The sequence below is a fragment of the Phyllobates terribilis genome, unplaced genomic scaffold (assembly GCF_046119375.1).
Source record: "Phyllobates terribilis strain yellow unplaced genomic scaffold, ASM4611937v1 Scaffold_5__5_contigs__length_657084704, whole genome shotgun sequence".
Lineage (NCBI taxonomy): Eukaryota > Metazoa > Chordata > Amphibia > Anura > Dendrobatidae > Phyllobates > Phyllobates terribilis.
This window is the reverse complement of record NW_027362765.1, coordinates 145,879,693-145,898,585: the sequence shown is the minus strand read 5'-3', so window position 1 is coordinate 145,898,585 and position 18,893 is coordinate 145,879,693. Positions and strand designations below refer to the sequence as shown.

At 44.2% G+C, this 18,893-nt stretch overlaps 1 protein-coding gene and 1 long non-coding RNA gene across 2 annotated transcripts in view; one reads left to right on the top strand and one right to left on the bottom strand.

Annotated features, from left to right (window-relative positions):
- LOC141272425 (uncharacterized) overlaps window positions 1-18,893 on the top strand; it is a 44,969-nt gene that overhangs the window by 324 nt on the left and 25,752 nt on the right. The gene's annotated exons all lie outside the window — the stretch shown is intronic.
- SMARCD2 (SWI/SNF related BAF chromatin remodeling complex subunit D2) overlaps window positions 1-18,893 on the bottom strand; it is a 45,458-nt gene that overhangs the window by 14,041 nt on the left and 12,524 nt on the right. Inside the window, exons 2-4 of the mRNA XM_073683134.1 lie at window positions 3,766-3,950; window positions 2,590-2,632; window positions 2,113-2,235 (exon numbers count right to left, since the gene is read on the bottom strand). Coding sequence (XP_073539235.1) covers window positions 2,113-2,235; window positions 2,590-2,632; window positions 3,766-3,950 — 351 coding nt within the window. The remainder of the gene's footprint in view (window positions 1-2,112; window positions 2,236-2,589; window positions 2,633-3,765; window positions 3,951-18,893) is intronic.

The window sequence follows — 18,893 nt, the reverse complement described above, 5'->3', positions numbered from 1 at the left end:
TAAGGCTTCTGGCAAACCAGATACATTGTGTTACATCTAGTGCATGGCCTCAGGGAGCAAAACATGACATAGGGGTTCAAATAGCACCAAAAAGAGGAACCGTGTTATTTCGGACCCTGCACTCGGTATAAACTAAGAATATCAATTTTGCTTGCAAAGCTCATTTGAATAAATAATGTAGTCCACTTTAAAGGGGTTGTCCAGTCTTCTCATAAAAGTCTGCAATCACTCAGACTCCAGACCTTTGGATCCTTACTGCATTCTCGGATGCCGGCGAGAGCAGGCGGTCATGTGAAAGCAAATAGGTGATTTGCATAATTCTGCCACATTCCTACTAGACATGTTCAGCCTCGCTCAATTCACTTATATTGAGCGAGGCCAAGCACGTCTAGTCGGCATATGACGGCAAGTATGCAATTCGCATACTTTCAGTCACCTGACCAGCCGCTCTCACCAGCAATACCAGAGGATCCTGACGGCGTGCCCCTTTACGGAATACTGGACAGCGTGCCGCTTTACACAATACTGAACAGCGTGCCCCTTTACGCAATACTAGACAGCGTGCCCCTTTACGCAATACCGGACAGCGTGCCCAATTACGCAATACTGGACAGCGTGCCGCATTACGCAATACCGGACAGGGTGCCCCTTTACGCAATACCGGACAGGGTGCCCCTTTACGCAATACCGGACAGGGTGCCCCTTTACGCAATACCGGACAGGGTGCCCCTTTACACAATAAAGGACAGTGTGCCCAATTACAAAATACTGGACAGCGTGCCCCTTTAAGCAATACTGGACAGTGTGCCCAATTACACAATACTGGACAGTGTGCCCAATTACGCAATACCGGACAGTGTGCCCAATTACGCAATACCGGACAGTGTGCCCAATTACGCAATACCGGACAGCGTTCCCCTTTACGCAATACCGGACAGTGTGCCCAATTACAAAATACTGGACAGCGTGCCCCTTTACGCAATACAGGACAGGGTGCTCCTTTACGCAATACTGGACAGCGTGCCGCATTACGCAATACCGGACAGGGTGCCCCTTTACGCAATACCGGACAGTGTGCCCAATTACAAAATACTGGACAGCGTGCCCCTTTACGCAATACAGGACAGGGTGCTCCTTTACGCAATACTGGACAGCGTGCCGCATTACGCAATACCGGACAGGGTGCCCCTTTACGCAATACCGGACAGTGTGCCCAATTATGCAATACCAGGCAGCGTGCCCAATTACGCAATACTGGACAGCGTGAAGCTTTAAGCAATACCGGACAGTGTGCCCAATTACGCAATACTGGACAGTGTGCCCAATTACGCAATACTGGACAGTGTGCCCAATTACGCAATACCAGACAGGGTGCCCAATTACGCAATACCGGACCGTGTGCCCAATTATGCAATACTGGACAGTGTGCCCCTTTACGCAATACTGGAATATTGTCCCCTTGTAATAAGCAAATTAAGCTAGTGAGAAATATAAATGCAACTAAAGTAAGAAGTAAAAACTCTTATGTTCAGGATTGTGGTCCTAATCTAAAGATTTTCCTGTGTGTTTTGTACATTGTGCACTTTCCATGCTCATTCTTGAGTGGGAGGTTGTGTTGAGACTTTTGGCAGGAATATCTTTGCAGGCAGTGATATTCTTGCTGCCAAAATGGCAGCAAATCTTGATGGATCCCTGATGGACCACTTATAAGTCAATGAGTTGTGTGAGAAATACGTATCAGCTTTATAGCTTTCATTATAAATAAAAGCTATAGATGTGAACAGAGCAGGACATTTTGTGCACATTTATGCTAAATTTTCAGGATTCCATAGCTTTTTGATGTCAGAATAATTTAGCATGGTGCGGCAATCTATCCAGTAAAAAGAAGATACAGTACCGGACAGAAACCTAAAAAAATATTATACGTGAAAAAGGAAAAAAAAGGTATCAGAAACAAAAAAACAATCATAGCAGTCATGGGTTCTGTAAAAAATTGAAGTCATGGTACAACGCCTAAACCATTTATATAACTTGGAAAAGAAATTGAAATCAACGTTCCAAAGATTTTAGACACATCCCCCCTCCAGCCTTCCCTGTCATCACTCATCTTACAGTCAGAGGTTTCTTGATGGCATCTTGGATCTCCATCCTCTTCCTGGCAATTGTCTGATCTAATTTTCGCTCAAAAGCCAAGAGATCCATATATGCCTGTGACTCTGGGACTAGCTCTCGGATCTGCCAAGAAGAAATAAAAGGTAAGGAGATGTAAAAATGTAAACGGTCCCATAAATAAAGGTCATAAAACAAACACAAGTCACAATGAACTTGTCGTTTACTTTCTTTTTTAAAAGGGGTATTCTGAGTTTTTTTAATGTGCCAAGATTTCTGCGTTTTTTTCTTATTATTATTAATTATAGATAGTGATAAGTAAAATAAAAAAAAGTATAAAAAATACATTTAGAAAACCCGATTTAAATAATAGGTAATTTACTCATGACACATTCCCTTTAAGAACTCAGTGAATACACTTTATTTGCAAAAAATGGGAAATTCTTAAGGAAATTGAAGTAGGTAATAAATGATACGTACCCTCTGTGGTAAAACCTTATCAGCCATTTTCCTTCTCTTCATTCTAGATAAAATCATAAGCGACTAATTATTAAGCTGTGTAAAATGCTGCAAAATCTTACAAAGTACTAATGTATTTAAAGGAGTTGTCTGCTTTAGACAATCCCTATTTATTTGAAGTGTCCCATGACACTTGCTGGTAAGATCTGGATAAAGGCCATTGGAAAACCTGGGAGTAAGGGTTCCTTTACATGGACCAACCGGCAGCACCATACTATCACCGATCAATAAGCCTTGACCGATCAGCGGTCGTTTAATAGCCTGTTTACACAGGCAGACCAAAGTAAATGATATGCATTGAACGATCTGTAGTAGACTTGTAATAGATCATTTAGTGAGCATAGGATGCCATCGTTCTCAACAGTGAGTCCTGTTTACACAGAAAGGTGCATCGCAAAGAATGATGATCTTTAGTGCTGCGCAAAAGATCATTTCACCCGACAAATGAGAGTTTTACTTGTTCATAGGGTGATGAACAGCCTGTTTACACTGCAAGATAATCATGAAACGATAGTTTTTAAGAATGCTCACACTTATCTTTCAGTGTAAATGCAGCTTAAGGTTGGTTTCAAACATCTGTGCGAACCGACTGCGGGTCTCCTGAAAAGATCTCAATAGCCTCATATGTGCCAATGAAGCTGTTGAGTTTGGATATTGCAATCCGTGAATGTCAGACGTGTGAAACTGGCCTAAGTGTGTAGTTTTCCTGCAGCGCCATCACAGGAGAAAGGAAGCATTACACAGCGCTTATTAAAAAGGGAATGTGTAATACAGGACAGATCCTGCAGAGTTAGGGCTGCTTCAGATGTCCGTCATCATCGGTCCAATTTCGGATCATAATGTACGGACTGGCCGCACATCTCCCGACCCCCAGTGTTACAGCCTCATAAAAATATATGAAGCCGTTACGCTCAGAAGACGCCTGGCCAGTCTGTGGGTTGCAATCCGAGATCGGATCGATGATCACGGACATCTGAAGTAGTCTTAAGACACTATTTACAGCTACTCTCTGCTCCATGAGAGGAAGATTCTGAAAAATAAGGCCTTGGGTACATAAAGTTTTTTTTCTCTAAACTATACTAGTTATATCAGTTAATAAAATGCTATGAAAAAAACTTTTTTTTTACAACTACTCACCCCCTCCTTTGGTTTGGTATGGAAGGATGGCCTTGTGGGGTCAGAAGTCTTTTTCTAAATGAGTCCATCAACATAGGATTCATACCAGGTCGCATAGGCGATCCTGGTCCATATGTGGGGAGCATAGGCGATCCAACCGGCATGCCCGGTACAGGCATACGAGCACCAGGCATCATACCGGGGCGCTGAAAAAAAAATATCAGTAAGAGAATGAAAATCAGAAAGATGGCGGATATAGCCTTAAGATAAAACCATAATAAAAAGTGAAATTGTTTATTTCATTTGCATAGGAATAATTGACCATAACGATAGTTCTCAGTCATTCCAGTCGACAAAGCTGTGCATCGAAATACACCAAGCCATACCATCTGTTAAAGCGCTTGTAAACTTTATTAGAGGTACGCTTTGAGAAACAGAACACGTACAGTAGTTTTGTAATATAAGCTGCATTAAAAAGCACGGAACAATACAAGCACTAGTGTAATTTTAATCAAAGGGTACAATTTTGCAGCAATTTTTTATTGAACCCTTTGAAGCTAAAGTAAAAAAAAATACATAAAAAATAAATAAAATAGTGTACATCTCCTATGCAGACCAATGTGTCTCCATAATTACAGGCTATCCTGCGTGTAGTTTGGCACTGTAGTGATGTGTAAAGAATAAGATACATCTTTCGCCTTGGGAGATGTGGCCATTTTTAGTTTCTTTTTGCATTCATTTTTGCCTCCCCTTCTGCCATGATTCCTAACTTTTTGAGTTTTACAGTCAACAAAGTTGTAACAAAAACTTGTTTTTATGGTATGAAATTTTTGAGGTAAATAAAACTTTTTGATCTCTTTTAATTCCCTTTTTCAGTGGATGCAAAGTAACAAACACAGATTCTATCATTTTCCATTTTCAGTATTCACTGTATGGGATAAATATTTTTTATCCTTTTTTTAGTTCAGACAATTATGCTATGCTAAATATTTACCTTTTTTCATTTTTTTAGATTTCACTATTTATGTTTTGATTAAAAAAATAATAGGGGGCAATTTAAAGGGAACCTGACATGTGATTCATGTTGCCCAAACCATGAGCAGCATAAATTGGGGTATGTGCACACAAGAGTTTTGTTGAGGAATTTTTTGAAAATACTGAGAAAAAAAATGATCAAAAGATTCTTTCTATATATGAGTGTTTTTTTTCCCACTTAAGGTTTTGAAAATGCCCAGTTGGAGAAAAGAAAGTGCGTGTCATTTCTTTGAAATGGCTCCTGATGAAATCTGCTCCAAACTAGGCACTTTCCAATCAGAAAGCTGCAAAACACTAAAGGAAAAAAATTCTTCCAAAACTCTTCAAAACCACTTCAGGAAATTAAAAACTCTTCAATAAAGGAGCATTTATTTCCTGAATCGGTTTCTACTAGAAAGCTCTCATAGAACTTTTTTGAGGCAATCAAAAACTATGTGGTCATACTGTGAGTCCAGCTCGGTCATTTCAGCCAAGTATGTTTTACTCTAAAAAGCTGCCGCATTTCAGAGAGAGCATACATACATATAAATGAATGTCGGTGACCTTGAGACTGGAATAACTAGTCCAGGAGGCCGGTCACCGTCAGATTCTCCCTGCCCCCTTTGAGTGACATGTTTCTCCCTATGTGTGTGTACAGGGCAACCCTGTCAGTTATGGGGAGCGGGGTCAGGAAAACCCACCGAGATCATGCCTCTTAGACTAGTCACCTGAATCTCATGGTCCCGGCCACGCCATAGCGTTTCAAAACATACCTGACTTAAAAGAATGAACCGGACTATGATTCATGCTGTCTTGTGCTTTGGCAGCATGACTATGAGGTCAGACTCCCTTTAAAAGTTTACTTTTTTTTTCCTGGGGAAAAGGGGGGGGTGGCGTAGTATTAATTATTCATCATTATTATTTTTTTTTATATTTTCAATTAAATAGTCTATTTAGGGAATTTGAAGTTGCAATTGTTTGATCACATATACAATACACTGCGATACTGCTGTATTGCAAATCTGACAATCTCCTACGAACAAGTGGCTGGGCTTCATAGGTGTAGTAACATGGCAGTCACGGGGGGCCTTAATTAGGTCCCTGGCTGTCATGACAACCTACTGCCACGCATTGGGTCACTTTTTGTACGAAAGGTGGGGTGTTGGAACAGCATCCCCCTCTGTTTTCCAACATCTTAAATGCCAAACTGTAAACTGCAATTTTTCTCGGGTGCCCTGTAAATTGCCTCGTCTGTTTCAGAAGGAGATTTCCAACTCGTAGGCAGGCAGAGGGGCCGGGGAATCACAGACCGGAGGCAGGCAGAGTGGCCAGGAATCACAGACAAGAGGCAGGCAGAGGGGCCAGGAATCACAGACCGGAGGCAGGCAGAGTGGCCAGGAATCACAGACAAGAGGCAGGCAGAGGGGCCAGGAATCACAGACCGGAAGCAGGCAGAGGGGCCAGGAATCACAGACCGGAGGCAGGCAGAGGGGCCAGGAATCACAGACCGGAGGCAGGCAGAGGGGCCAGGAATCACAGACCGGAGGCAGGCAGAGGGGCCAGGAATCACAGACCGGAGGCAGGCAGAGGGGCCAGGAATCACAGACTGGAGGCAAGCAGAGGGGCCAAGAATCACAGACCGGAGGCAGGCAGAGGGGCCAGGAATCACAGACCGGAGGCAGGCAGAGGGGCCAGGAATCACAGACTGGAGGCAGGCAGAGGGGCCAGGAATCACAGACCGGAGGCAGGCAGAGGGGCCAGGAATCACAGACTGGAGGCAAGCAGAGGGGCCAAGAATCACAGACCTGAGGCAGGCAGAGGGGCCAGGAATCACAGACCGGAGGCAGGCAGAGGGGCCAGGAATCACAGACAGCAAGCAGGCAGAGGAGGCAGGAATCACAGACAAGGAGAAGACCCAGTGCACAGTCCGGCCCCTGTGCACCGAAATCTAATTAGCAGAAAACTTAATTTGGTGATTAAAGATGAACAAAGCGCATTTCTTCGCCAAAGGCATAAATGTTTTCTATATTACAGCCATGCCTTTAATTTACATTACAAAATCATGCTGAGGGAGTGATTTCTAATTCAGGTATTGCACATTGTAAATATATATTTTAGATAATTTACAATGCAATAAAATAGCTTAGGACTAGTGTTGAGCGAGTATGTACTATTAATCCTTTCGCCGAGTATGCTCGGGCCGAGCTCCGAGTATTTACAGCTGCTCGGTGATATGTTTGACTCGCTCCCATGCACATGATTTGCAACTGTTTGACAGGTTTATTACATGTGAGGAATGTCTATTTCTTACACATTCCTCACATGTAATAAAGCTGTCAAACAGTTGCAAATCATGCACACGGGAGTGATTCAACCATATCACCGAGCAGCTGTAAATACTCGGAGCTCGGCCCGAGCATACTCGGACAGAACATACTCGCTCAACACTACTTAGGATTTCTTAAAAAGCAAAACTACAAGTCCCAGAATGCCAGCACAGAATATCTAAGCACGCCGGGAGTTGAGGTCTGTCGAAAACGAAAGTGTCACCGATCATTACAAGTACACTGCGCCCATTTACAGACACATAACACAGCGATGGACCCTGAGTTGACCGGGACAGTTGTTATCTGGCTGTAACAAGCTTCTGGAGACTTCCACATACTTCACCAGAACCTCCAGGGTGTTCAGTATGCTGCCTCTGAATCTCATTGGTCGTTGTGTGTCATGTGACCGCAGTGCATTATGGGTTTGTAGTTCTCTTCTAGGTACTTGTTTACAGCGTTCCAGGATTTGGAACTACACGATCCATGATGCTTTACTATGATATTTAGGCCATATTTAGGCCATTTTGATTATGTCAATTGTTAACAACGACACATACGTATTACTTGCATAATTAGCCTATGTGCGAGGACTGTTCAATTAAAAGCGAATCACAGTAAATAATCTATTACGTCAGACTTCTATAATACACGTTTAAGAACGAGCAGTCCCATAAGCATAGCATATGTTTACTGTCTGAGAGGATTGTTTGTGCTGAAGCCGATGGCATGTGCTGTTCTGCAGATAAAATGTGAATTATACATGCATAAGCCTGATTTACTACCACAGCACTGTAAACTGTGTCTTCTGAGGTGATTTATATCCCAAACTTTGTGATGTTTGTACAGAAATGTGATTTACACCTCAGCCTTGTGAGGTAGAAACCACAAATACTGTGATTTACATGCAGAGAAATGAGAATGCCATCTGTAATGTACAAATGATGGGAGCGAGTAATGTGTGGAACATACCCTGTATACAGGGATGTATGGGGGACACACTGAGGTGGATAATACCCCATATACAGGGAGGTATAGGAAGATACACTGAGGTGGGAAGTACCCCATATACAGGGATGTATGGGGGACACACTGAGGTGGATAATACCCCATATACAGGGAGGTATAGGAAGATACACTGAGGTGGGAAGTACCCCATATACAGGGATGTATGGGGGACACACTGAGGTGGATAATACCCCATATAAAAGGATGTATGGGGAATACACTGCAGGGGGTGGGAAGTACTCCATATACAGGAATGTATAGGGGGTAAACAGAGGAGGGAAATACCCCTTATACAGGGATGTATGGGGGATACACTGAGGTGGATAATACCCCATATAAAAGGGATGTATGGGGAGATACACTGAGGGAGGTGGGACGTACCCCATATACAGGGATGTATAGGGGGTAAACAGAGGAGGGAAATACCCCTTATACAGGGATGTATGGGGGATACACTGAGGTGGATAATACCCCATATAAAAGGGATGTATGGGGAGATACACTGAGGTGGATAATACCCCATATAAAAGGGATGTATGGGGAGATACACTGAGGGAGGTGGGACGTACCCCATATACAGGGATGTATGGGGGATACACTGAGGGGGGTGGGAAGTACCCCATATACAGGAATGTCTGGGGGATACACTGAGGTGGATAATACCCCATATAAAGGGATGTATGGGGAGATACACTGAGGGGGGAAATACCCCTTATACAAGGATGTATAAGGGATAAACAGTGGGGTGAAATACTTCATATACAGGGATGTATGGTGGATAGACTGAGGTGGGAAGTACCCGTATACAGAGCTTTATGGGGGATACAATGAGGTAGATAACACCCCTTATACAGGGATGTATGGGGGATAAACAGAGGGGGAAAATACCCCTTATACAGGGATGTATGGGGATACACTGAGGTGGGAAGTACCTCATATACAGAGATGTATGGGGGGATAAACAGAGGGGGGAAATACCCCATATACAGTGATATATATACAGGGTGGTCCAAAAGTAGGGGGACAGAAAGAGTAATAAGGTTATGAAGGGGGAGATTTATCAAACATGGTGTAACGTGAAACTGGCTCAGTTGCCCTTAGCAACCAATCAGATTCCACTTTTCATTCCTCACAGACTCTTTGGAAAATGAAAGGTGGAATCTGATTGGTTGCTAAAGGCAACTGAGCCAGTTTCACAGATCCAGTTTTCACAGATAGCTCTCCCCCAAATCTGTTTTCTTTTCAGGTAATTCAGATAACACATAATGGCAAATAATTAAAATACAGATCAAAGAAAATAGATTTTAACAGAATATTGGAAATCTCAAAATGCTGAAACCGTTAGAGCAAATTGGGTTGAAACATTTGGTACTCAAGCCCCAAAGAGACAAACCATTTACCGCATTCGTGGCAAATTCAATGCCACTGACTCAATCCTTAATGCTCCAAAAACTGGTAGACCCAAAACAGTCTGTACAGAAGATAATAAACAACTTGTTGCTGAAACATTTGTTCAGAGTCCAAAAAAGTCCACCAGAAGAGCCTCTTTGGAATTGGGAATTTCACGAGCTTCTATCATGCGAATCCTGAAATCTATTGGGTGGAAAGCTTATCGTCCGCATCTAATTCATGGTTTATTGGAGGGTGACCCAGACAGGCGGCTGCAATTTAGTGAGATTATGCTTAACGAAATTGAAGAAAATCCAGTAATTTTAGATAACATTATGTGGAGTGATGAAGCTTCTTTCAAATTATCCGGCCATATTAACAGACATAATTGTATTTACTGGTATAATGAGAACATGCATTTAACATTAGAGCAACAACTAAATGAGCCTGGTGTCAATGTTTGGGGTGGTATTTCAAGTTTTGGTGTTTTAGGACCAATATTTTTTGATGGAACAGTCACAGGAGATAAGTATCTCGAAATTCTAATGAATCAAGTTGTTCCCCAGTTACAGCAACAGCCTAATTCAAATGACCTTTATTGAATTAGTTCTTGATCACCACTGATCACGAGAAAGGGGGTCCTAAGTTCCCCATCTGAATAGGGCAGCAACAGAGCATTCACATTGTAGTGCCACTTACAATCTATGAGAAAAGGGGAGATATGTGAACGCTGTATATGGGACTTTCGTTTTTGTGATCAGTGATAGGAAGTCAGCAATTGGTGATAGATATCCTTGCAGTCTAAATTAGTGGTCATTCTTGGGTATACATTTGTGGTGTTCCTGCCTCCCTTAAAGGGTATCAACAATCTGATCTTGATGTCATGGACAATCCATTTTATGATGGCCAAAGCCACCAATTTCTCCAGAATCGGCTGACCATCTAATATGTAAGAGGACCTATCACACTGTTTCTGCAGGAGATAGGCTGATGTCTGAATTGTCTGCCAGCAACTTACTCTCCCTTGTTGAAAACACATGAACTCTCTGCCAAACTGAGCATGCATGTTTACGGGAGAAAGTCAGGAGGAAGAGCTGTTGGCCGAATGAGGTGTTGGGGAATTTTAAAGGGCTATTCTTATCATATTAAGTGGGTAAAATTGCAGAGTGCTTGTAAAAAAAACAACTTTGCAATTTACTTATTATTAAAAATCCTCTCTATGCTTAAGAATGGAGGGATTTTTAATTTTATTGTCTAGAGCTTATTGACTAAGTTACCGGCCACCTCTGCATATACTATCAGCAGTGACAATGTCTCTGGATATGGGCAACTTCACCGCCCCTGTGCTTCTCCAATGTTGCAGATGCAAAGCTACCTCACAGCAACATCAGAAAGTGCACAGTTCAGGCAATCAGAGCCTGAACAAGCAGAGCAACAATGACAAAAGTCTAAACTGTCAATCAGGAGTAAACCCCTTTCCCCTGAAAAGCAGGAAACCAGCAGTCCGGGGAGCAATGTGCGCCTGAAGACTGAGGTTGAGAAAATCCCTAAGGCTGGGTGCCCACGTAGCGTTTTTCAAGCGTTTATGCTGCGGAATTTCCGCAGCGTAAACGCTTGTGAAACGCTAGGTAATCCGCCCCCCATGGTCCCCAAGGGGATTCCGCAAGTTCTATGCACATGCTGCGAATTTTTCCGCAGCGTTTATGCTGCGCTCAAAAATCCGCAGCGTGTTCATTAATTTTGCGTTTCCGCAAGCGGAATTGCCTTTTGCAATGCATTAAAAAACGCAAGGCAATTCCGCATATGGAAATCGCGCGATAAACACGTGCGGAATTCCGCATGCGTTTTTCCGGGAGAGGACTTGCAGAAATGAAGCAGAAATTTTCAGCTTCATTTCTGCAACGTGGGCACATAGCCTTAAGGCTATATTTCCATGCTGCACAACATAAATTCAGTTTCATCCATTTCAATGGGGCTGTTTTAGCGGCAATTCCTGCAACAAATCTACCACAATCTACCATAAGACAGCCACAAGACCCATAAGCTCTCTCAGTGTTTCATGTGAAACAAACATAGGTACAGTGTATGGACAGAGGCAGCACAACACAGAGGGCTCTGCAGTGTCCATGTACCCTATGGTGGACATACTCAGAGCTCAATGGTAGTTTATGCCTGACAGTAGCCACAGTGGTATGCAGGGGCGGACATATCATTGGTGCAGCAGAGGCCCAGGAGGTAAGAGGGCCCATTTCTACCTCCAAAGCAGGTGGATTTTTGCACTACAGCTAATAAACTGCAAAGGGCCCATATGCTGTTTTTGCAGAGGGGCCCTTTTCGGTCTGTGTTTCCTCAAAGAGAGCCACTGCAAAAAAAAACGTATCCGTATAGCATACTTTTTTCTGGTGTTTCTCTGTATAGTAAAGTGCTGTCTGCAGTGCTTTACTGTACAATTAGTACAATTCTCGCCTCAGTTTTTCTGATGCAGGTTCTATTATTGTTTTTCAATGATAGAATTCGTAGCCATTACAGCCTACAGTGCTGCTCACATACCCGAGTATCTGCAAAAAAACATGTCTATTTTTGATCAGAGTCACAAATCTATTGGCTCTTAATCAAGACTGGTGTTTTTCATGCTGGTGTAACAGGCCATAGTATTCCCCGAGTCCAGACTATCACCGGGATTAAAGCGCCCTAGGCTTGATTATACCCCGGGTATATTATGGCCTAGGCCATTTCATACCCCCTCATGCCAGATTATACCTCCCTTGATATCAGCAGCGTTGAGTGATATACACAAGAATTACTTAATTTAATGTTATTGGGGGTTCAAGTTTGTCAGGCAAGTTATGTAAGAAGATAATTGACTTAATTCTTAAAGTTCTAAAAACATAGACTTATTACTTGAGCCAGAAACATTACAATCAGTAAAAATATTAGATTTCCACAAAGATATAATGAGACACTTTGCTCCATGCTTGGTGATGAGCGCATGCGCCTGCCCTTCGCCCATTGTCCCACCTCCCCACGGCGTCTCCACATTGCGGTGTGTGCGTCCGGTGGCCATAGTTACTATCCACGCCTCTGCACACACACACCTCCAATGCTGCTGATGTCACGGTGACGTGGACGTTCAGATGCGCATGCGTCGCTTACACCGCCACATGATTGGCCAGGCTTTACACCACATGACAGGTTGCCGCGGCAACTAAAGGTCCTGCTAGTCAACTCACAAAGCATTCCCCCATGACGAAGCAGGACAAGAAAGCAGCGAAAAGCGCGTCGGGGATCCTGGGGGCCCGATTCTGCCGCTGACAACTCCACCTGGGCATGTTTGCACTTTCTTTTCATGATGGTAAATTTTTACGTCTGATGGTAATGATAATTGAGGCCCTCTATTGTGGCCAATGCCCATTGTACCCAGGTGTTGACTTTATACACCTATATTGTCTATGTATACCTTTTATTAAGATTATTATTTGGTACATATCTGAATCATACATAGTACATACTTTGTGACATTAGTGTTTTGAGTTGCTGGCACTTTTGTTTCTCTGCCATGCCTTTTTATTGGTCATTTTTGTGTGTTTTTTTTATACATTTTTTATTTAATAAAGATTATATTTTAATAAGCATAAAGACTCCAGTTTCCTCCTATATGCTATTAGTTCCTTGTGGAGTTGCTTTACGGGGTCATCCAAGGCACATGCCTTGAGCTGATCCCTTTACCATGCTACTTTTGAACCTATTGGGTTTTTGTTTAACAAAGATATAATGAGGTAAATAATCTTACAGCACTTCTGGGTAGTTACACATTAAAAGCAGCTGTGTGTCTGAGTATGATAGAGATCTGCACACTTTTCAACCAATCAGAGACAGTGAAGTGATAAGATCAAGTTACAATTGCATTCTAAGGTAAAATCACTTATCTTAATGGACAACAGTGTAATCTCAAATGTAATGACTGTTGTCCGTTACCAGTCACATTGTATTGTAAGATCAATATTCATCATGTGATTAACAACACAAAAACCTTCCCAGTAAAGGCCCCGTCACACTAAGCGATGCAGCAGCGATCCCGACAACGATACGACCTGTCAGGGATCGTTGCTGCATCGCTAATACATCGCTGGTGAGCTGTCAAACAGGCAGGCTCACGAGCGATGAGGGGAGCAGCGATATCGTGGAAAGAATCGTTCCACGATGTCCTGCTCCTGTTACCAGCCTGCTGCTTAAGCAGGAGCAGGCTGGTAACTATGGTAAATATCGGGTTACTAAGTGCGCGTGTGCCCCTAGTAACCCGCTGTTTACCATGGATACCACTCTGCTACGGTGCGCTGGAGCCTCCGCTCACCGTAGCAGAGTGGTATCTATGGTAAACAGCGGGTTACTAAGTGCGCGCGTGCCCCTAGTAACCCGATATTTACCATGGTTACCAGCCAGATCGTTGGTCCCGCTGGTCACACACAGCGATGTGTGCTGGCCAGCGGGAGGCCAACGACCAAAAAATGGTCCAGGACACTTTGCAACGATCAGCGACCTCACAGCAGGGGCCTGATCATTGCAAAGTGTCACACATAGCGACATCGCTGGTGAGGTCGCTGGTGAGTCACCAAAAAAGTGACACAGCAGTGATCTCGCTAGCGATATCGCTTAGTGTGACGGGGCCTTAAGTGTAAGGCTTTGTGCCCACGATGTGTTTTTTAAGCGTTTCCGCAGCGGCAAAAACGCTGCAGAAACGCTTAAAAAACGCATGGTAGAAGGCCTGCCATGTCCCCCAATGATAATCCGCATGTGATGTGCACATGCTGCGGAAATTTCCGCTCCGGATTATCATTGCGGAAAAAAACGCAGCACTACCAATTATTTTGCGGAAGTGCTGCGTTTTCGCCGCCATTGACTTGCATTAGAACGCATGCATTCCGCTTCACTAGATAAGGACATGCGGAATGCATGCGTTCAATGTGCGGATGGTACCCAGGTCTAGAGGAGAGGAGACTCTCCTCCGGACCCGGGTACCATAGAAACTGTGAAAAAAAGAATAAAATAAAAAATAAAGATTATATTTACCTTCTGGCGGCCCCCGCTGCACTCGTCCTTTCATGCCGGCAGCTAGCGATGGACTGAAGGACCTGCGCTGACGTCATAGTCATGTGACGGGTCACGCGACGCTGACGTCGACAGGTCCTTCAGTGTACCGCTGCCGGCAAGGGAGAACCGAGGGAAGCAAGACACCGGGGGCCATCAGAAGGTAAGTATATATTTATTTTTTACCATTCTTTCGGTCACATTATATAAATCCATGCTGTTTCCAAGAGTGATGCTAAAATCTCTTGGAAAGCACTTGTCAACCCGCATGCGGAAATGCAAGTGAAGAACGCTTCACATCCGCTTGTCCCTGGCAGGAAAAACGCATGTACAATCCGCATGTACAATCCGCATGCGTTTTTTCTGCCAGGGTGATGCAGAAACGCTCAGGAAAAAATCCGGAGCATTTCTGCATCGTGGGCACATAGCTTAAGTCAGTTTTAGGTTATTAAAAAATGGCATCTAAAGTCTATCTAATTTACAAGGGCTCATAAAATAGAGGGGTATATTGTAATCTGGAGGGGTATAATTTGGCCTAGGCTATTTTACACCCGCGGGTATAGTTTGGCCTAGGACAGTTTATCCCCCGGGTATACTCTGGCCTGGGCCAAACTATACCCGGGTTTAACTGCAGAGGGGTTAATTTGGCCTGATACATTGATCTTGATCAGATGTGAGCTGCAGTCAGACCTTCCTGATTCATGAAGAAGCACATGACTCTTCATGAATCAGGAGCACTGGACAAGTGGAATGCACCTCTCTGTGTGCACCTTTTCACAAATCATACTCCAGTCCCTGCTGGAGTTATATTTCTGGCCAACACGGTTGCTCATCGTGCATTTGAGGAGTAGCGGTCGCCAGGCCCCTATCCCAGCTCCGTCCATTTGTCAAAGCTGGGCAAAAATGGCATACTGATGCAAAAAGTTGCATAATTCTAGTGAAGCCTCAAATTGTGCAAAAATTATACAACTCTTCAAAGCTTTTGACGCCATAAAATAAAATCTTTGATGAATTGTGCCCTATTTCTTTAGGTCTGTGAAAAGCACAGACAGCACACTGATGCCATCCATGGGTTATCCATGTCCTGTCCATTTTTGACACTGTAATGGGTAGGAGAAGATTTGAAAATTCATTTATTATTTGGCATACAAGAAAATTACTGATTATAAAAACTGACCGAACACTGATGAAAATTATTTAGCAGACTGTCGGAAATTGCGTCTGTAAAAAGAAAACTAACTTGTGCATTCAATCAGGCCCGGTGTCAGCACCCGGGGCCCTGAGCAGGCGGGTGGGCCCACTCGCTGTCATGCACCCCGACGCGCTATGGGGCCTGTGAGCGGAGGATTGCGGTGCCAGTTCCCGCGAGTAGGCCTCCTCCGCTTGGTCAGGGCCCCGGCCGGTGGCCAGCACAATACTTACCCCTCCCCGGGTCTCCGCTCCGCAGCTCCGGTGTCTTCACTCTCTCTGCTGCACGGTGACGTCTCAGGTCAGAGGGCTTGGTGACATCTTTAAACTGAGCCCTCTTCTGAGCAGTCACAGTGCAGCAGAGAGCGGGAAGACGCCGGCGGTGCGGCTGAGGAGTCCGGACTCTGGAGAAGAGCAGCAGCAGGTGAGGTGAGGTGAGTATTTGATTTTTTTTTTTATGTATGGGGGCCAGCAGGCATGGTCGCATGGGGCATTATTTGGGGGCCAGCAGGCATGGCCGCATGGGGCATTATATGGGGGCCAGCAGGCATCGCCGCATGAGGCATTATTTGGGGGCCAGCAGGCATGGCCACATGGGGCATTATATGGGGGCCAGCAGGCATCGCTGCATGGGGCATTATATGGGAGCCAGCAGGCATGGCCGCATGGGGCATTATTTGGGGACCAGCAGGCATGGCCGCATGGGGCATTATATGGAGCCCAGCCTGCATGGGGCACTATATGGGGCCCAACCTGCATCGGGCATTATATGGGGGACAGTATCCTGTATGGAGCATTATATGGGGTCCATTATTCTGTATGGAGCATTATATGGGGCTCATAATACTGTATGGAGGACTATACTGTCCGGTCTGCACTGTGCGCTGCGAGGATCTTCCGGTTTCTGAGCTATACTCGTAATATATATGACGCACAGATACGGCGGAGAAATGTAATATATATATTACGCCGTATCTGTGCGTCATGAATCGTGGTGTGTGTGAAAGGGGCCCACTGAGACTTTTTCGCCCACGAAAACCTGGAGCCGGCCCTGCATTCAATGGTGCATATTTAGCTCAAGTTTTATAAAAAGCAAAACCTCGTACACAAGAGTGTTTTATAATCCTCCCCTTAAAATGTTTCCATATACAACAATGATAACTAAATCCCAGCTTGTGTGATTTATAATAAGGCAGCTGGCAATTCTACATGAGCTGGAATTACATCCAAATGTAAAGCATGTCTACACAAAGGCACACCGAATGCAACAATATATACTGCTCAAAAAAATAAAGGGAACACTTAAACAACAGAATATAACTCCAAGTAAATCAAACTTCTGTGAAATCAAACTGTCCACTTAGGAAGCAACACTGATTGACAATCAATTTCACATGCTGTTGTGCAAATGGAATAGACAATAGATGGAAATTATTGTCAATTAACAAGACACACTCAATAAAGGAGTAGTTCTGCAGGTGGGGATCACAGACCACATCTCAGTACCAATGCTTTCTGGCTAATGTTTTGGTCACTTTTGAATGTTGTTTGTGCTTTCACACTCGTGGTAGCATGAGACAGACTCTTCAACCCACAGAAGTTGCTCAGGTAGTGCAGCTCATCCAGGATGGCACATCAATGCGAGCTGTGGCAAGAAGGTTTGCTGTGTCTGTCAGCGTAGTGTCCAGAGGCTGGAGGCGCTACCAGAAGACAGGCCAGTACACCAGGAGACGTGGAGGGGGCCGTAGGAGGGCAACAACCCAGCAGCAAGACCGCTACCTCCGCCTTTGTGCAAGGAGGTAATGGAGGAGCACTGACAGAGCCCTGCAAAATCACCTCCAGCAGGCCACAAATGTGCATGTGTCTGCACAAACTGTTAGAAACCGACTCCATGAGAGTGGTAAGAGGGCCTGACGTCCACAGATGGGGGTTATGCTCACAGCCCAACACTGTGCAGGACGCTTGGCATTTGCCACAGAACACCAGGATTGGCAAAGTCGCCACTGGCGCCCTGTACTCTTCACAGATGAAAGCAGGTTCATACTTAGCACATGTGACAGACGTGACAGAGTCTGGAGACGCCGTGGAGAGCAATCTACTGCCTGCAACATCCTTCAGCATGACCGGTTTGGCAGTGGGTCAGTAATGGTGTGGGGTGGCATTTCTTTGGAGAGCCGCACAGCCCTCCATGTGCTTGCCAGAGGTAGCCTGACTGCCATTAGGTACTGAGATGAGATCCTCAGATCCCTTGTGAGACCATATGCTGGTGCGGTTGGCCCTGGGTTCCTCCTAATGCAGGACAATGCCAGACCTCATGTGGCTGGAGTGTGTCAGCAGTTCTTGCAAGATGAACTGGCCCGCCTGTTCCCCAGACCTGAATCCGATTGAGCACATCTGGGACATCATGTCTTGCTCCATCCACCATCGTCATGTTGCACCACAGACTGTCCAGGAGTTGGCGGATGCTTTAGTCCAGTTCTCGGAGGAGATCCCACAGGAGACCATCCACAACCTCATCAGAAGCATGCCCAGGTGTTGTAGGGAGGTCATACAGGCACGTGGAGGCCACACACAATACTGAGCCTCATTTTGACTTGTTTTAAGGACATTACATCAAAGTTGGATCAGCATGTAGTGTGTTTTTCCACTTTAATTTTGGGGGTGACTCCAAATCCAGGCCTCCATTGGTTAATAAATTTGATTTCCATTGATGATTTTTGCGTGATTTTGTTGTCAGCACATTCAACTTTGTACAGAACAAAGTATTCAATGAGAATATTTCATTCATTCAGATCTAGGATGTGTTATTTGAGTGTTCCCTTTATTTTTTTGAGCAGTGTAGATATTGTATCAGCTCAAATGAAGATTTATTACATTTATGCAAGGCAAAAAATGAACTGAAGAAGGTTGTAGAAGCTTCTTTAGAACGTTTGATCACAATGACATTGAGGACTATTTAATACAATTAATATTTAAAATAGAACCCTTATGTTCACACTTAGCATTTTTGCAACGTTTTTTTGCTGTGATTTTTATGCAAATTGAAAGCTGCATTTTGCAGTGCCAGCAAAAGCTATAAAATTTCAGAAATCTCATACGCTTGCTTGTTTTTTTTCCTGACTGAATTTGAGAACTGCAGCA